This window comes from Coregonus lavaretus (genome assembly GCF_964263955.1).
Source record: "Coregonus lavaretus genome assembly, chromosome: 9".
Classification (NCBI taxonomy): Eukaryota; Metazoa; Chordata; class Actinopteri; order Salmoniformes; family Salmonidae; genus Coregonus; species Coregonus lavaretus.
In genome coordinates this window covers 9,504,961-9,523,909 of record NC_139996.1, presented here as the reverse complement: position 1 = coordinate 9,523,909, position 18,949 = coordinate 9,504,961, and the positions used below count along the sequence as shown (strand labels likewise).

The following is an 18,949-nucleotide window of genomic DNA, read 5'->3' as shown; positions in this document are numbered from 1 at the left end:
GGTCTGGAGACTGGCTAGGCCACTCCAGGACCTTAATGTGCTTCTTCTTGAGCCACTCCTTTGTTGCCTTGGCCGTGTATTTTGGGTCATTGTCATGCTGGAATTTTATTTGATAATTGCAACTTTGTAAGATAAGATGTTCCATATCTTATTATATCATATTATTTGATTTGACAACCATCACCATCATCATCATCATCACCACCTCCAACTGATGATCTATCTCACTCTTTATTGCAATATATTATATTATATGCAGTTTATCAAAGCGGGGGTTCTTAAACATTTTCAGCTCACAACCCAAATTATAAATTCAATGTCTTTTTATTTTCTTTAAACTAGTGTTTACAGCTTTTCCATGTCAGTATGGATCCCTTATTCTCTAGGCTGTGGTGCTGTTCCAGTACCTTTGCGTGAGCAGGGCACGGTGATCTTGACGAAGCTGGCAGGGTTGCCCTCTAGGTTAGTAGCCTCCACCAGACAGTAGGACTCAGGAGACCAGCTCAGGTAGATGCCTCTCCTCCAGTAGATACGGTTGGGACGCAGCACTCTCTCTAGACCAACACAACAACAATGGGGCGACTCAGAGCCATATACACTGAGTGTACAAAAAAAGCTCTTTCCATGACATAGACTGACCAGGTGAATCCAGGTGAAAGCCATGATCCCTTATTGATGTCACCTGTTAAATCCACTTCAATCAGTGTAGATGAAGGAGAGATAGGTTAAAGAATGATTTTTAAGCCTTGAGACATGGATGTGTGCCATTCAGAGGGTAAATGGGCAAGACAAAATAGTGCCTTTGAACAGGGTATGGTAGTGGGTGCCAGGCGCACCTGTTTGTGTCAAGAACTGCAACACTGATGGGTTTTTCACACCCAACAGTTTCCCGTGTGTATCAAGAATGGTCCACCACCCAAAGGACATCCAGCCAACTTGACATAACTGTGGGAAGCATTGGAGTCAACATGGGCCAGCATCCCTGTGGAACGCTTTTGACACCTTGTAGAGTCCATGCCCCAACGAATTGAGGCAAAAAGGGGGGTGCAACTCAATAGTAGGAAGGTGTTCCTAATGTTTTGTACACTCAGTGTATACAGTACTGATAGAATCAGTTTCCAGTAGCTTTGCTACATGTTCTAAAAATTACTAGCCAGGAGATTCTGCACGAGGCAAAATTACCAGCTAATGAACTTTGAATGAAACGACAACAACCTAAGTAATTATCCCTTTAATGTCAGCATTAGTACCTCTGCCACAAAGCATGTATGAGGAGACCTCCAGTAGGCGGTTGATCTGTCTGGACCAGTAGCCCATGGGGAAGTAGGGCATCTCATAGAGACGAACAATGACCTCAGAGTTCTCACAGTGGGGCAGCTCAATCACTGGCCGGTGTTTGGAGAGACTGTGGGGGAAGGACAAGACAATCAGCATGGTTTAGGCTTGGCAAGGAGGTTTTGAGACAATATGGCTGAGAGTTTCCATTCAGTAGATACAGAGTTCAGAAAACGCATCTGCCATTTTGGCTCAAACAATACTAAGATCAACTAAATGGTATGCCTCTTACTTGCTAGGCACTAGGAGCTGGTCCTCTCCGAAGGGCAGGGCGATCTGGAACTTTTCCAGCAGTTTAAAGTACTGGGTCAGGTGGCTCTTGGGGAAACACTTACTCTCAAATAGGAATCGCTCCACTACAGAGCGCTGGACTACGCCTTTGGGATGCTCCCAGAACCCAGAGCTTTTCAGAGTCCATTTCTACACGGAGAGAGAAAGAGGAGGCAGTGAGTGAATGAGGTCAGTGTGTGTGTGTGTCACAGGTGGCAACTTCATTGGGGAGGACCGGCCGGCTCATTTTAATGGCTGGAACGGAATAAATTGAATGGTGTCGAACACATCAAACACTTGGTTTCCATGTGGATGATACTGTTCCATTCACTTCATTCCAGACATGATTGTGACCCGTCCTCCCCTGAGCAGCCTCCTTTAGTGTGTGTGTGTGTGTGTGTGTGTGTGTGTGTGTGTGTCTCTACCTGTGAGATTATGTTGCAAAGCCACTGTGGGTCGATAAAGTAGAGTTCTCTGAGTTGGAGGGCCGGGTCGTCAAAGTGCAGAAGGACTCCTATAAACAGACAAATAAATACCTGGCTGTACTATGAACAGATGACATAGATATATTTCCTACGTTGTGAGGACAATAGCACCAGCGCAATGAGGACCAGAGATTCCAACACATCAATGAAGAAACCAATTACCCACAAACACATGCACACACACCCCGCCCCACTGACCGGCCTCGCTGAGGAAGTGTACAGCGTGAGTTAGCTCAGCCTCCTCCAGCTGTATCTGGCTCTCCTGGATGAGCTGTAGCAGATATTGGTGTCTGAGCACGGGGAACTCCCCCGGCACCTTGGCCCTCTCCAGCAGCACCCTTCTCTCGAGCTCCAAATAGCTTTCTGGGACCAGCTGCCCCATCACCAGCTGCCCTTGGATCTGGGGAGAGCGGGAGCGGGATCTGGGTGGGTCACTAAAAGGTATAGTGGCTTTGCACACACAGTGCTGTGCATGGAACTTACGTGGACCAGTGAAATAAGTCAAAGCTACTAACAAAGCTGTCATAAAGGATTGTCATTTTAGGCAAACCAGAGCAAGGAAAGGGTTGAGGGTATATTTGGAACATCAGTGGAAGTTCTGGATAGTGTAAATACTGTAAATGTTAGCGCTAACAACACTAGCTACCTTGAAGCTGGCGACCTCCCTGGCGATGGCCTTGCGGAGTCTGCCGATGGAGTCCGAGTCCTCGCACACCGCCACCATGTGGTAGTCCCGGATGGCAGGGAAGCCCTGGTGGTTGAGGAGCTCCTGGCGGATCTTATCCAGGCAGGCCTGCAGCTGGATGTCCTCACTCACGTCTGTGTGTGTCCCCACCAGGATGACTGGAGACAGTGGGGCCACCGCCTACACATACACATGGACAAACATAGTAAGATATAGCATTATGATGCAATAGTAAATGGAAGCATTTCGAGATTACATTTATTTAAAATTAGGATCCCCATTAGCCATTAGCCGACGCGCTATATAAGATGGAAGGGAGTTCCATGCACTCATCAATCAATCAATCAATTTTATTTTATATAGCCCTTCTTACATCAGCTAATATCTCGAAGTGCTGTACAGAAACCCAGCCTAAAACCCCAAACAGCTAGTAATGCAGGTGTAGAAGCACGGTGGCTAGGAAAAACTCCCTAGAAAGGCAAAACCTAGGAAGAAACCCATGGCTCTGTATAATACTTTTCAAGTTTCAAGTTTCCTTGAATTTGTTCTGGACCTGGGGACTGTGAAAAGACTCCTGGTGGCATGTCTGGTGGGGTAAGTGTGTGTGTCAGTGCTGTGTGTAAATTGACTATGCAAATAATTTGGAATTTCGAACATTTCTTATAAAAACAAGAAGTGACGCAGTCAGTCTTTCCTCAACTCTTAGCCAAGAGAGACTGGTATGCATAGTATTAATACTAGCTCTCTGATTACAATGAAGAGCAAGACTTGCCGCTCTGTTTTGGGCCAGCTGCAGCATAACTAGGTCTTTCTTTGCACCACTTGACCATATGACTGGACATTAATCAAGATAAGATAAAACTAAAGCCTGCAGGACTTGCTTTGTGGAGTGTGGTGTCAAAAAAGCAGAGCATCTCTTTATTACGGACAGACCTCTCCCCATCTTTACAACCATTGAATCTATATGTTTTGACCATGACAGTTTAAGGTAACACCAAGTAATTTAGTCTCCCCAACTTGTTCAACAGCCACACCATTCAGTACCAGATTCAGCTGAGGTTTAGAACTTAGGGAATGATTTGTACCAAATACAATGCTCTTAGTTTTAGAGATGTTCAGGACCAGTTTATTACTGGCCACCCATTCCAATACAGACTGCAACTCTTTGTTAATGGTATCAGTGACTTCATTAGCTGTGGTTGCTGATGCATATATGGTTGAATCATCAGCAAACATGGACACACATGCTTTGTTTAATGCCAGTGGCAGGTCATTGGTAAAATAAGAAAATAGAGGAGGGGCCTAGAGAGCTGCCTTGCGGTACACCACACTTTACATGTTTGACATTAGAGAAGCTTCCATTAAAGAAAACCCTCTGAGTTCTATTAGATAGATAGCTCTAAATCCACGATATGGTGAGGTTGAAAAGCCATAACACATACGCTTTTTCAACTCAACAATGGGTTATGGTCAATAGTATCAAAGGCTGCACTGAAATCTAACAGTACAGCTCCCACAATCTTCTTATTATCCATTTCTTTCAACCAATCATCAGTCATTTGTGTCAGTGCAGTACATGTTGAGTGTCCTTCTCTATAATCATGCTGAAAGTCTGTTGTTAATTTGTTTACAGAGAAGTAGCATTGTATTTGGTCAAACACCATTTTTTCCAACTGTTTGCTAAGAGCTGGCAGCAAGCTGATAGGTCTGCTGTTAGAACCAGTAAAGGCTGCTTTTCCCCTCTTGGGTAGCGGAATGACTTTGGCTTCCCTCCAGGCCTGAGGACAAAGACTACTCTAGGCTCAGATTAAAGATATGACAGATAGGAGTGGCTATAGAGTCAGCTACCATCCTCAGTAGCTTTCCATCTACGTTGTCAATGCCAGGAGGTTTGTCATTATTGATCAATAACAATCACTTTTCCACCTCTCACATACTAACTTTACAAAATTCTAACTTGCAATGCTTTTCTTTCATTATTCGTTTTTTTATACATGAGTACGATCGCTCACTGTTCGTTGTTGGCATTTCCTGCCTAAGTTTGCTAATGAAGTAATCATTCAAATAATTGGCAACATTAAATGGTTTTGTGATGAATATGCCATCTGATTCGATGAATTTGTCTTTGTGCACATAATTTCATTTAAAGTACATTGTTTTTTCCCATAATTCTTTATATCATTGATCTTGGCTTCATAATACAGTTTCTTCATCTTTTTATTGAGTTTAGTCACATCATTTCAACATTTGCAGTAAGTCAGCCAGCCAGACTTATTAGCCACTCCTTTTGCCCCATCTCTTTCAACCATACAGTTTTCCAATTCCTGATCAATCCATGGAGCCTTAACAGTTCTAACGGTCAGTTTCTTAACAGGTGCATGTTTATCAATAATTGGAAGAAGCAATTTCATAAATTATTAAATGTGCAGCGTCTGGATGCTTCTTATTAATCACATCAGACCAACAAATATTTTAACATCATCCACATAAATATTTTATATGATCTCTTATACACTATTTTAGGCCCAGCTTTTGGAACTTTGGCTTCCTGGATAAAGCCACTATATTGTGATCAGTGCATCCAATGGGTACGGATACAGATTTAGAACAAAGTTCTACAGTATTAGTAAAAATGTGATCGATACATGTGGATGATCTTGTTCTTGTAGTGTTTGTAAACACCCTAGTAGGTTTATTAATAACCTGAACCAGATTACAGACACTGGTTACAGTGAGAAGCTTCCTCTTGAGCGGACAGCTTGATGAAAACCAGTCAATATTCAGGTCCCCAAGAAAGTAGACCTCTCTGTTTACATCACATACACTATCAAGCATTTCACACATATTATTTATATACTGACTGTTAGCAACACGCCAAAAGAAAAGGGTTTAGATGTGCCAGGTGAACCTGCAACTACAACACTTCAATAACACTGGACATAAGATCTTCTCTAAGCATTACAGGGATATGGCTCTGAATATATACAGCAACACCTCCCCCATAAGCATTCCTGTCTCTTCTATAGACGTTATATCCTTGTATTGTATCATCAAATGAATTATCTAAGTGAGTCTCAGAAATGGCTAATATACAGTGGGGAAAACAAGTATTTAGTCAGCCACCAATTGTGCAAGTTCTCCCACTTAAAAAGATGAGAGAGGCCTGTAATTTTCATCATAGGTACACGTCAACTATGACAGACAAAATGAGGAAAAAAAATCCAGAAAATCACATTGTAGGATTTTTTATGAATTTATTTGCAAATTATGGTGGAAAATAAGTATTTGGTCAATAACAAAAGTTTCTCAATACTTTGTTATATACCCTTTGTTGGCAATGACACAGGTCAAACGTTTTCTGTAAGTCTTCACAAGGTTTTCACACACTGTTGCTGGTATTTTGGCCCATTCCTCCATGCAGATCTCCTCTAGAGCAGTGATGTTTTGGGGCTGTCGCTGGGCAACACGGACTTTCAACTCCCTTCAAAGACTTTCTATGCTGTTGAGATCTGGAGACTGGCTAGGCCACTCCAGGACCTTGAAATACTTCTTACGAAGCCACTCCTTCGTTGCCCGGGCGGTGTGTTTGGGATCATTGTCATGCTGAAAGACCCAGCCACATTTCATCTTCAATGCCCTTGCTGATGGAAGGAGGTTTTCACTCAAAATCTCGCGATACATGGCCCCATTCATTCTTTCCTTTACACGGATCAGTCGTCCTGGTCCCTTTGCAGAAAAACAGCCCCAAAGCATGATGTTTCCACCCCCATGCTTCACAGTAAGTATGGTGTTCTTTGGATGCAACTCAGCATTCTTTGTCCTCCAAACACGACGAGTTGAGTTTTTACCAAAAAGTTCTATTTTGGTTTCATCTGACCATATGACATTCTCCCAATCCTCTTCTGGATCATCCAAATGCACTCTAGCAAACTTCAGACAGGCCTGGACATGTACTGGCTTAAGCAGGGGGACATGTCTGGCACTGCAGGATTTGAGTCCCTGGCGGCGTAGTGTGTTACTGATGGTAGGCTTTGTTACTTTGGTCCCAGCTCTCTGCAGGTCATTCACTAGGTCCCCCCGTGTGGTTCTGGGATTTTTGCTCACCGTTCTTGTGATCATTTTGACCCCATGGGGTGAGATCTTGCGTGGAGCCCCAGATCGAGGGAGATTATCAGTGGTCTTGTATGTCTTCCATTTCCTAATAATTGCTCCCACAGTTGATTTCTTCAAACCAAGCTGCTTACCTATTGCAGATTCAGTATTCCCAGCCTGGTGCAGGTCTACAATTTTGTTTCTGGTGTCCTTTGACAGCTCTTTGGTCTTGGCCATAGTGGAGTTTGGAGTGTGACTGTTTGAGGTTGTGGACAGGTGTCTTTTATACTGATAACAAGTTCAAACAGGTGTCATTAATACAGGTAATGAGTGGAGGACAGAGGAGCCTCTTAAAGAAGAAGTTACAAGTCTGTGAGAGCCAGGAATCTTGCTTGTTTGTAGGTGACCAAATACTTATTTTCCACCATAATTTGCAAATAAATTCATTAAAAATCCTACAATGTGATTTTCTGGATTTTTTTTTCTCAATTTGTCTGTCATCGTTGACGTGTACCTATGATGAAAATTACAGGCCTCTCTCATCCTTTTAAGTGGGAGAACTTGCACAATTGGTGGCTGACTAAATACTTTTTTTCCCCACTGTATGAATGATATCTGATGTTAGCAAGTTATTGATTTCATTAACCTTATTTGTAAGGCTACATATATTAATATGGGCTCTTTTCTGGGTAGCTTTTCTGAGATAGACATAATATGGAAAAGAGCAAACAAAGCAAAATAAAAAAAATATACATTCAGCATTTCATTAATCAATTGGTGTGTGTGTGTGCTGCGGGCTGAAACTACGAACCCATAGGCTCTCTCATCCCTTTCCAGCTACCTTGTCCTTGAACCTCAGGAACTTGACCACTATCGGCATGGGCCTGTCACCTGGGCCGGTGGTGGGTTTTCTGGGCCGGTGGTGGGTTTTTGCAGTCCTGGCGGTGCACTCCACCTCAATCATCCTATGGTCCATCTTCAGTTTCTCCAAGATCATTTTCCTCACTTTGTCATCAGACTCAGTCCAGGTCTCATGTGGAGATTCTGCAATTCCGTCCATAACCACGTTGTTCTGCCTTGAATGTCCCTCGAGGTAATCTGCTTTCACCGTCATTGTTATCATGGATTCACATACAGAACTGATGTCCTCTCTCAATGACTTACAGATCGCTATCATCTTGCCGTTCTCCTGTTTAAACTCATCGAGCTGACCCTGGGAGAACTGCAAACTTTTCTTCAGGTCCTGGACCTCTCTGGTCAGGTCGTCCATTATTTTATTAGTTGACTCCACCTGTATTTGGACAAAACACTTGAAGCTATTTTCTTGTTGTTGTAACAACTGCTCGTTGAACAATTTTTGTTCGTTTAAAAGACCCTTCACCTGTGATAGAGAGACACCACTGTCCTCAACAGTACTCCTGCCGGCTTTGGTCTTTGTCATGGTAACAACGTAGATTACGCTGTTACTCCTCGTAGTTCCAGACAGGGCAGGTCACAGGGAAGATTGAAAATAACAAACAGCAGGGGTCTAGACAGCCACAAGCCCGGGACAATCCACGGTACCAGCCACAATAGCTAACTGTGTCGCGGGCTGCGTTCAATCCCTCAAGAAAACCTTGCTAGCTTGATAGGCAGCTAGCTAGCAGCTAAGCTAGCTGCTACGCCAAACAGCTCCTCAGACCCGGCCTTGGTCAGCAGGATCACTGGACAGATAGTTGCGGTCCCAGAAACTGATGCCAACCGCGTCGCGGGATCCAAACTCAAAAAGGTAGCTAGCTAGTAACCAAACTTTTTTTCAATAGACTTTCAAAACAACAAACTTTCAAAAACAACAAACCGAGCTCTCCCTCGTTCCGCGTACAACAGGAAGTGACGACATGAGAGACATTCATTATGGAATTGTGTTCTTTAAAATACATTGAACATTTGATTGAGCCTGTCTGGAGTGCCAGATGGGAGGGTTTGCGATGCACTTTAGGGTTTATTCCACTGGTTTCATTGCTCCAGGCAAGCTCAATCGAGAACAAAGTATTTGTAAGGTAACAAATACTACTTCCCGTTGTGGGTTCGATTCCCACAGGGGACCAGTACGAAAATGTATGCAATTGTAACAAAAAACAACAAAACATTTACAAAATACTGTAACCATGTTTTGGGTGTGACTAGGGCTGTTGCGGTGACTGTATTACCGCCATACCGGCGGTCACGAGTCATGAAGGCAGTCAAATTCCACATGACCGTTTAGTCACGGTAGTTAGGCTTCTCCAAGCTCTGATGCTGCTGATGGTCATTAGTAGCCTACCAAACTTGCTAACTGCCTTGTACTCAGCACTCTATTATCCTACTAATCACTCTGACATCAATGCAAACGTAATCGAAAATCTAATCAAACACTTCATGAGAGCCCATGAGTGCAACATTTCTATAGGCTATGCAATTGTGCGAGAAAACAGAGTGATGGCCTCTATTAAAAAGAGGAGGATCCCATCAGCTTTCTATAGGCTAGGCCTACTATATTTATTTCTCAACTTTCCTAATATTAAGCACATTGCTTATCTTTACAACATGAGTATAGCCTACCTGGCTGGCATGAAAATGAACCACAGGAAAAATTTCCTCCATTCGCTATTTAAGTACATAGATTACATGTATTTTTTCCCGCTGCCCCTGTTTTGAGACATGTGCATGATAATGGTCCATTCTAAATAAATACAAATTCACACACATTATTCCATATATATAAAGACAAGATTATATCAAGAATAGTCTGATGGGTGACAATACTAGCCTATCACTTGTGAATGATGCCCAGCACGAAACAATGCCTTTTTTGTTGCGACTTTTTCGAATCATAGTCGCACACCTCATGTAGCCTAGCCCATAGGCCTATATGTTTTGATAAGGTGTGTATCACAACTAAAGTGGCCAAACAACTTCTTAAAATTAAGCACATTAATCTGCTTTACAAGGGGTGTAGAGCCTAACTGGCATACATAAGCAGCGCGTGAGTTTCATGTTTGGGGAAGATCATTTTCACCATAAAAATGCACCTTTGTAATAAAAGCATTACATGCATAATCGCATTTGTGGTCACTTTTGATAATGGTGTTCTCCCACTAATGGAACATGTTAGTACTGACAAAATGTTGTGACCGCCACAGTCCTAGGTGTGACTCACCTTGATGTTGAAGAGCCAGGGTTTGAGCGCTTCCACCTGGGCCGCCCCCTTACTCAGGTCGTACACCACCAGGTAGAGGGCCCGGGGGGTCAGGAAGTGGGGGTGAGAACCACTGAACTCCTCTCCACCTGAACAAAGAGTAGAGGGGGGGTCAAGACCACCAGAACCAAACCTTAAAGACTCAGACAATGACTTGAGTAGAAGTCCAAGATCCAGATCTTGAAACCCAAACTTACACTGCATTTGGAAAGTATTCAGACCCCTTGACTTTTTCCACATTTTGTTACGTTACAGCCTTATTCTAAAATCTTGTGTTTTTTCCTCAATCCACACACAATACCCGATAATGACAAAGCAAAAACAGGTTTAGATGAAAATGAAATATCACATTTACATAAGTATTCAGATCATTTACTCAGTACTTTATTGAAGCACCTTTGGCAGCGATTACAGCCTTGAGTCTTCTTGGGTATGACGCTACAAGCTTGGCACACCTGTATTTAGGGAGTTACTCCCATTTTTCTCTGCAGATCCTCTCAAGCTTTGTCAGGTTGGATGGGCAGAGTACCTGCACAGCTATTTTCAGGTCTCTCCAGAGATGTTCACTCAAGGACATCCAGAGACTTGTCCCGAAGCCACTCCTGCATTGTCTTGGCTGTGTGCTTAGGGTCGTTGTCCTGTTGGAAGGTGAACTTTCGTCCCAGTCTGAGGTCCTGAGCACTCTGGAGCAGGTTTTCATCAAGGATCTCTCTTTACTTTGCTCCATTCATCTTTCCCTCGATCCTGACTAGTCTCCCAGTCCCTGCCACTGAAAAACATCCCCACAGCATGATGCTACCACCACCATGCTTCACTGTAGGGATGGTGCCAGGTTTCCTCCAGACATGACGCTTGGCATTCAGGCCAAAGAGTTCAATCTTGGTTTCATCAGACCAGAGAATCTTGTTTATCATGGTCTGAGAGTCCTTTAGATGCCTTTTGGCAAACTCCAAGCGGGCTGTCATGTGCCATTTACTGAGGAGAGGCTTCCGTCTGGCCACTCTACCAAAAAGGCCTGATTGGTGGAGTACTGCAGAAATGGTTGTCATTCTGGAAGGTTCTCCCATCTCCACAGAGGAACTCTATAGCTCTGTCAGAGTGACCATCAGGTTCTTGGCCACCTCCTGGACCAAGGCCCTTCTCCTCCAATTGCTCAGTTTGGCCGGGCAGCCAGCTCTAGGAAGTGTATTGGTGGTTCCAAACTTCTTCCATTTAAGAATGATGGAGGCCACTGTGTTCTTGGGGACCTTCAATGCTGAAGACATTTTTTGGTACCCTTCCCCAGATCTGTGCCGACACAATCCTGTTTCAGAACTCTATGGACAATTCCTTCGACCTCATGGCTTGGTTTTTGCTCTAACATGCACTGTCAACTGTGGGACCTTATATAGACAGGTGTGTGCCTTTCCAAATCATGTCCAATCAATTGAATTTACCACAAGTGGACTCAAATCAAGTTGTAGAAACATCTCAAGGATGATCAATGGAAACAGGATGCACCTGAGCTCACTTTCGAGTCTCATGGCAAAGGGTATACTTACATAAATAAATACTTACATAAATAAGGTATTTCTGTTTTTCATTTGTAATACACATTTCTAAAAACCTGTTTTCATTATGGGTTATTGTGTGTAGATTGATGAGGATTTTTTTTTATTTAATCCATTTTAGAATAAGGTTGTAACGTAACAAGATGTGGAAAAATGGAAGGGATCTGAATACTTTCCCACTGAACTGTAAGACTAGGCTTGGGCAGTATACTATATATATACCGTATACCGGGGTATTTGGAGAAAAAAAACATGGGATGGTTTTTCAATACCGTTGAAACTATTTATCTGAAGTTTTTAAATAAATTGTAATATTTGTAGCTACTTTTTAATTAAATACCTGCAGTCAACTTGTGCAATACGTTAGGAGATAAAGAACATTGCGTTTTTCATTTCACTTGTCACATAATTTTTCATTATGAAGCTTACCGGTAGTCCCAAGTCAAGTGTCACGTGGTGTTTGTTTACAAGCACACAACGACGAGAGACCGGAACCTTGTGAGTCACTCACTGTTGAGCAGCATGCACCAGGTGATCTAATTACAGTATAGAATTCACAACTAAATGTTTGCCAGCTAGATATCTTATAACTCCTCATTTAACTGTCTAAAATGTGCTAAATGCTCTGCAATCGATTTGCTAATTTAGTAGCTAGTTAGTTATCTATCTATGTGGTTAGCTTCTTCCAAAATCAAGCCTTTGCTTGGTAACAGCAGAGAATCCCCTCCTGGATCAAGAGCCTTGCTGTCTAATATTTGTTTTGTGCGTGCAGCAGAATTTTAAAAATAATAATGTGCAAATATTGTACAATCCAGGTATTCAAAGCTCTTACAGACTTACCCAGAAATACTCACAGCTGTAATTCCTGCCAAAGGTGATTCTAACATCTATTGACTCAGGGGTGTGAATACTTATGTAAATGAGATATTTCTGTATTTCATTTTCAATAAATGTGCAGACATTTCTAAAAACACATTTTCACTGTCATTATGGGGTATTGTGTGTAGATAGGTGAGAAAAACATTGATTTAATCCATTTTGATTTCAGGTTGTAACAGAACAAAATGTAGCACAAGTCAAGGGGTATGAATACTTTCTGAAGGCATTGTATTGTGATTCAATATTGCGATGTGATGTTCCAAACAGTATGTCTGCTGCAGAGAGACAAGAGAGAGTATGAGAAAAATAGTTTATCAGTCATGTAAATAAAAGTGCTGAAAACATGTTGGCTCACTATTTTAAAAAGAAAATGGAGAACAAGCTATAGGATAAATAATACCGGAGTTTTGGCGCAGGTACAGCCGACTAGCACTATCTAACTCCACCTAGCAAAATCGATACTTGGAGTCAAAGTATCAATATAATACCTTCCAAAATAATATTGTGATATGTAACTGTATACATTTTTTCCCACATCACTAGTAAGTATCCAGACCAGATGTCACAGTTGACAGTTAACGGATGACGGTTGAGCCCACCTGAGAAGTCCCAGACATTCAACACCATGTTCTTCTTATCCCGGTCCCGGATGGTCCAATCTCTGACGTCGATCCCAACGGTGGGCCGCTCCAACTGCCACTGAGAACGCTTCAACTTCATCAGCTGTCGGATCAGAGCAGTCTTCCCACTGTCGGCGTTCCCAACCACGATCAGCTTCATCCGGTAGTACGGAACGGCTTTCTTCAGACGCTGCTGGAGGAACCTGGGTTACAGGATATAGGAGAGAGGGATTTATTTGGTCGAGTTTTATGAATGGGATTAGGGGAAATCTGGAGCAAATTCAAATCTATCAAAAGCCACCACCTGGTCATTCAGAATTCCCTTTGACAGATCGCATTGCTTTTTGGATTAAATGTCAATCCAGGTTCCCGTCAAAAAAAAAAATATATATATATATATCGCAAACATGTATCCTGCCACAAGAGGATCCAGCATGCTTGACCATGTATACACAAACATCCGTGAAGCTTACAAAAACAAGGTGACATGCCCAAATGACTATCACCCCATTGCGCTCACCTCGGTCATCATATGATGTGCTTCGAGAGGCTAGTCATGGCCCACATCAAGGCCAGCATGCCATGCACGCTGGACCTACTCCAATTTGCCTACCCAACAGATTCACAGAAGATGCCATTTCCATCGATATTCACACGGCCGTAACACATCTGGACAAGAAGAACACCTATGTGAGAATGCTGTTCATTGAGTACAGTTCAACATTGAATACTATTGTTCCCACCAAGCTCGACACCAAGCTCAGAGCCCTGGGTCTGGCCACCACCCTCTGCAACTGGATTCTGGACTTCCTGACAAGTAGACCACAGGCTGTGAAGATTGGCAACAACACCTCCTTCACACTGACTCTTAACACAGGAGTCCCCCAGGGGTGTGTCCTCAGCCCTCTGCTGTTCTCCCTCTTCACCCACGATTGCGTGGCTTTGTACGACACCAACTCCATCATCAAGTTTGCTGACGACACCACGGTTGTAGGCCTTATAACCAACAACAACGATGAGTCAGCCTATAGGGAGGAGGTAAGTGAACTGGCATTGTGGTGTCATGAAAACCTCTTCCTCAACATCCTGTTGATGTCTTCAAGCAGAGGAGGGAACATGCCCCGATCCACCTCAAGGGGATTGCAGTAGAGAGTCAAGAGTTTTAAGTTTCTCGGCATCCACATCACCGAGGTCCAACAACACCACTAGTCTTGTCAAGAGGGCGCAACAGCGTCTCTACTTCCTAAGGTGGCTGAAGAAATTCAGCATGCCACCCTGGTCCTCTCCAAATAATACCCCTGCACCATCGAGAGCGTCCTGACCGGTTGCATCACAGCCTGGTACGGTAATTGCTCCATCCACGACCGCAAGGCCCTCCAGGGTGTGGTGAAGACAGCCCAGTACATCACTGGGACCGTGCTTCCACCCATCGTTCAGACGGTATCGGAGCATGAGGTCTGATACCAACAGGCTCAGAGACAGTTTCTATCTACAAGCCATCAGACTGCTGAACACTTGAACTGGGCTGACCACCTGCTCTGATTCTCCGCACCTTAGCACACATGCACACACCTACACAGACATACGGTGGCTTGCGAAAGTATTCACCCCCCTTGGCATTTTTCCTATTTTGTTGCCTTACAACCTGGAATTTAAATGGATTTTGGGGGGGGTTGTATCATTTGATTTACACATGCCTACCACTTTGAAGATGCAACATATTTTTTATTGTGTAACAAACAAGAAATAAGACAAAAAAACAGAAAACTTGAGCATGTATACAGTGAGGGAAAAAAGTATTTGATCCCCTGCTGATTTTGTACGTTTGCCCACTGACAAAGAAATGATCAGTCTATAATATTAATGGTAGGTTTATTTGAACAGTGAGAGACAGAATAACAACAAAAAAATCCAGAAAAACGCATGTCAAAAATGTTATAAATTGATTTGCATTTTAATGAGGGAAATAAGTATTTGACCCCCTCTCAATCAGAAAGAGAGAGGAATGGAAGATTCGATATAGGCCGATAGTTTTTTATATTTTCCGGGTCAAGGTTTGGCTTTTTCAAGAGAGGCTTTATCACTGCCACTTTTAGTGAGTTTGGTACACATCCGGTGGATAGAGAGCTGTTTATTATGTTCAACATAGGAGGGCCAAGCACAGGAAGCAGCTCCTTCAGCAGTTTAGTAGGAATAGGATCCAGTATGCAGCTTGAAGGTTTAGAGGCCATGATTATTTTCATCATTGTGTCAAGAGATATAGTACTAAAACACTTAAGTGTCTCTCCCGATCCCAGGCCCTCGCAGAGCTGTGCAGATCCAGGACAGCTAAGCCCTGGAGGAATACGCAGATTCAAAGAGGAGTCCGTAATTTGCTTTCTAATGGTCATGATCTTTTCCTCAAAGAAGTTCATGAATTTATTACTGCTGAAGTGAAAGCCATCCTCTCTTGGGGAATGCTGCTTTTTAGTTAGCTTTGCAACAGTATCAAAAAGAAATTTTGGATTATTCTTATTTTCCTCGATTAAGTTGGAAAAGTAGGATGATCGAGCAGCAGTGAGGGCTCTTCGGTACTGCACGGTACTGTCTTTCCAAGCTAGTCGGAAGACTTCCAGTTTGGTGTGGCGCCATTTCCGTTCCAATTTCCTGGAAGCTTGCTTCAAAGCTCGGGTATTTTCTGTATACCAGGGAGCTAGTTTCTTATGACAAATGTTTTTCGTTTTTAGGGGTGCAACTGCATCTAGGGTATTGCGCAAGGTTAAATTGAGTTCCTCAGTTAAGTGGTTAACTGATTTTTGTCCTCTGACGTCCTTGGGTAGGCAGAAGGAGTCTGGAAGGGCATCAAGGAATTTTTGTGTTGTCTGAGAATTTATAGCACGACTTTTGATGCTCCTTGGTTGGGGTCTGAGCAGATTATTTGTTGCGATTGCAAACGTAATAAAATGGTGGTCCGATAGTCCAGGATTTTGTGGAAAAACATTAAGATCTACAACATTTATTCCATGGGACAAAACTAGGTCCAGAGTATGACTGTGGCAGTGAGTAGGTCCAGAGACATGTTGGACAAAACCCACTGAGTCGATGATGGCTCCGAAAGACTTTTGGAGTGGGTCTGTGGACTTCTCCATGTGAATATTAAAATCACCAAAAATTAGAATATGATCTGCTATGACTACAAGGTCTGATAGGAATTCAGGAAACTCAGAGAGGAACGCTGTATATGGCCCAGGAGGCCTGTAAACAGTAGCTATAAAAAGTGATTGAGTAGGCTGCATAGATTTCATGACTAGAAGCTCAAAAGATGAAAACGCCATTTTTTTTTTTGTAAATTGAAATTTGCTATCGTAAATGTTAGCAACACCTCCGCCTTTGCGGGATGCACGGGGAATATGGTCACTAGTGTAACCAGGAGGTGAGGCCTCATTTAACACAGCAAATTCATCAGGCTTAAGCCATGTTTCAGTCAGGCCAATCACATCAAGATTATGATCAGTGATTAGTTCATTGACTATGACTGCCTTTGAAGTGAGGGATCTAACATTAAGTAACCCTATTTTGAGATGTGAGGTATCACGATCTCTTTCAATAATGGCAGGAATGGAGGAGGTCTTTATCCTAATAAGATTGCTAGGGTGAACACCGCCATGTTTAGTTTTGCCCAACCTAGGTCGAGGCACAGACACAGTCTCAATGGGTATGGCTGAGCTGACTACACTGACTATGCTATTGGCAGACTCCACTAAGCTGGCAGGTTGGCTAACAGCCTGCTGCCTGGCCTGCACCCTATTTCACTGTGGGGCTAGAGGAGTTAGAGCCCTATCTATGTTGGTAGATAAGAGGAGAGCACCCCTCCAGCTAGGATGGAGTCCGTCACTCCTCAGCAGGTCAGGCTTGGTCCTGTTTGTGGGTGAGTCCCAGAAAGAGGGCCAATTATCCACAAATGTTATCTTTTGGGAGGGGCAGAAAACAGTTTTCAACCAGCGATTGAGTGCTGAAACTCTGCTGTAGAGCTCGTCACTTCCCCTAACTGGGAGGGGGCCAGAGACAATTACTCGATGCCGACACATCTTTCTAGCTGATTTACACGCTGAAGCTATGTTGCACTTGGTGACCTCTGACTGTTTCATCCTAACATCGTTGGTGCCGACGTGGATAACAATATCTCTATACTCTCTACACTCGCCAGTTTTAGCTTTAGCCAGCACCATCTTTAGATTAGCCTTAACGTCGGTAGCCCTGCCCCCTGGTAAACAGTGTATGATCGCTGGGTGATTCGTTTTAAGTCTAATACTGCGGGTAATGGAGTCGCCAATGACTAGGGTTTTCAATTTGTCAGAGCTAATGGTGGGAGCCTTCGGCGTCTCAGACCCCGTAACGGGAGGAGTAGAGACAAGAGAAGACTCAGACTCAGACTCCGACTCGCTACATAATGGGGAAAACCGGTTGAAGGTTTCTGTCGGCTGAATGAGCGACACCGGTTGAGCATTCCAACAGTATTTCCCTCCAGAAGCCATGAGAAAGTTGTCCGGCTGCGGGGACTGTGCGGGGGGATTTATACTAACGTTACTGTCTGTACTTACTGGTGGCACAGACGCTGTTTCTTCCTTTCCTACACTGAAATTACCCTTGCCTAACGATTGCGTCTGAAGCTGGGCTTGTAGCACAGCTATTCTCGCCGTAAGGCGATCGTTCTCCTGTATATTATGAGTACAGCGACTGCAATTAGAAGACATCATGTTAATGTTACTACTTAGCTTCGGCTGTTGAAGATGTTGACGAACCATGTCCAGATAAAGCGTCCGGAGTGAAAAAGTTGAATAAGGGAAAAAAGTTGCGATGGAAAAAAGGAAAATAAAGTAAAGTTGGCAGCTAAAACGCACAGGAAAATGACTCTTCTGTCTCGGGATAAAACGTCCGGGGTGAAAAAGTTTAACGAAAAAAGATGAGTGAGGACAAAACTAAAAAGTTGGTAAATTTGTTGAACACAGAGATTGATTAAACGTTTATTAAAAGTAAAACGTGAATAGTTTGGCAGGTAGCCAAGTAGCAACAAACAGCACAGCAGCACGGAGACAATGCGGAAGCGAGACGGAAGTCACGTAGTGTCAGAGGAACATAATCTGCTGATTAGATGTTGAGACAATGATTAACTGACTAGAGAGAAATGGTGAGGTCAATGATCTCAAGGCAGCTGGGACCATAGTCACCAAGAAAACATTTGGTAACACACTATGCCGTGAAGGACTGAAATCCTGCAGCGCCCGCAAGGTCCCCCTGCTCAAGAAAGCACATATACAGGCCCGTCTGAAGTTTGCCAATAAACATCTGAATGATTCAGAGGAGAACTGGGTGAAAGTGTTGTGGTCAGATGAGACCAAAATTGAGCTCTTTGGCATCAACTCAACTCGCCTGGAGGAGGAGTAATGCTGCCTATGACCCCAAGAACACCATCCCCACTGTCAAACATGGAGGTGGAAACATTATGCTTTGGGGGTGTTTTTCTGCTAAGGGGGCAGGACAACTTCATCGCATCAAAGGGAGGATGGACGGGGCCATGTACCGTCAAATCTTGGGTGAGAACCTCCTTCCCTCAGCCAGGGCATTGAAAATGGGTCGTGGATTGGTATTCCAGCATGAAAATGACCCAAAACACACGGCCAAGGCAACAAAGGAGTGGCTCAAGAAAAAGCACATTAAGGTCCTGGAGTGGCCTAGCCAGTCTCCAGACCTTAATCCCATAGAAAATCTGTGGAGGGAGCTGAAGGTTCGAGTTGCCAAATGTCAGCCTCGAAACCTTAATGACTTGGAGAAGATCT

At 43.5% G+C, this 18,949-nt stretch overlaps 1 protein-coding gene across 1 annotated transcript in view; it reads right to left on the bottom strand.

The window, feature by feature from the left end:
• Window positions 1-18,949, bottom strand: part of lrrk2 (leucine-rich repeat kinase 2) — a 65,115-nt gene that overhangs the window by 25,174 nt on the left and 20,992 nt on the right. Inside the window, exons 29-36 of the mRNA XM_084168262.1 lie at window positions 13,113-13,336; window positions 10,046-10,173; window positions 2,737-2,955; window positions 2,289-2,490; window positions 2,031-2,119; window positions 1,568-1,755; window positions 1,251-1,405; window positions 408-554 (exon numbers count right to left, since the gene is read on the bottom strand). Coding sequence (XP_084024388.1) covers window positions 408-554; window positions 1,251-1,405; window positions 1,568-1,755; window positions 2,031-2,119; window positions 2,289-2,490; window positions 2,737-2,955; window positions 10,046-10,173; window positions 13,113-13,336 — 1,352 coding nt within the window. The remainder of the gene's footprint in view (window positions 1-407; window positions 555-1,250; window positions 1,406-1,567; window positions 1,756-2,030; window positions 2,120-2,288; window positions 2,491-2,736; window positions 2,956-10,045; window positions 10,174-13,112; window positions 13,337-18,949) is intronic.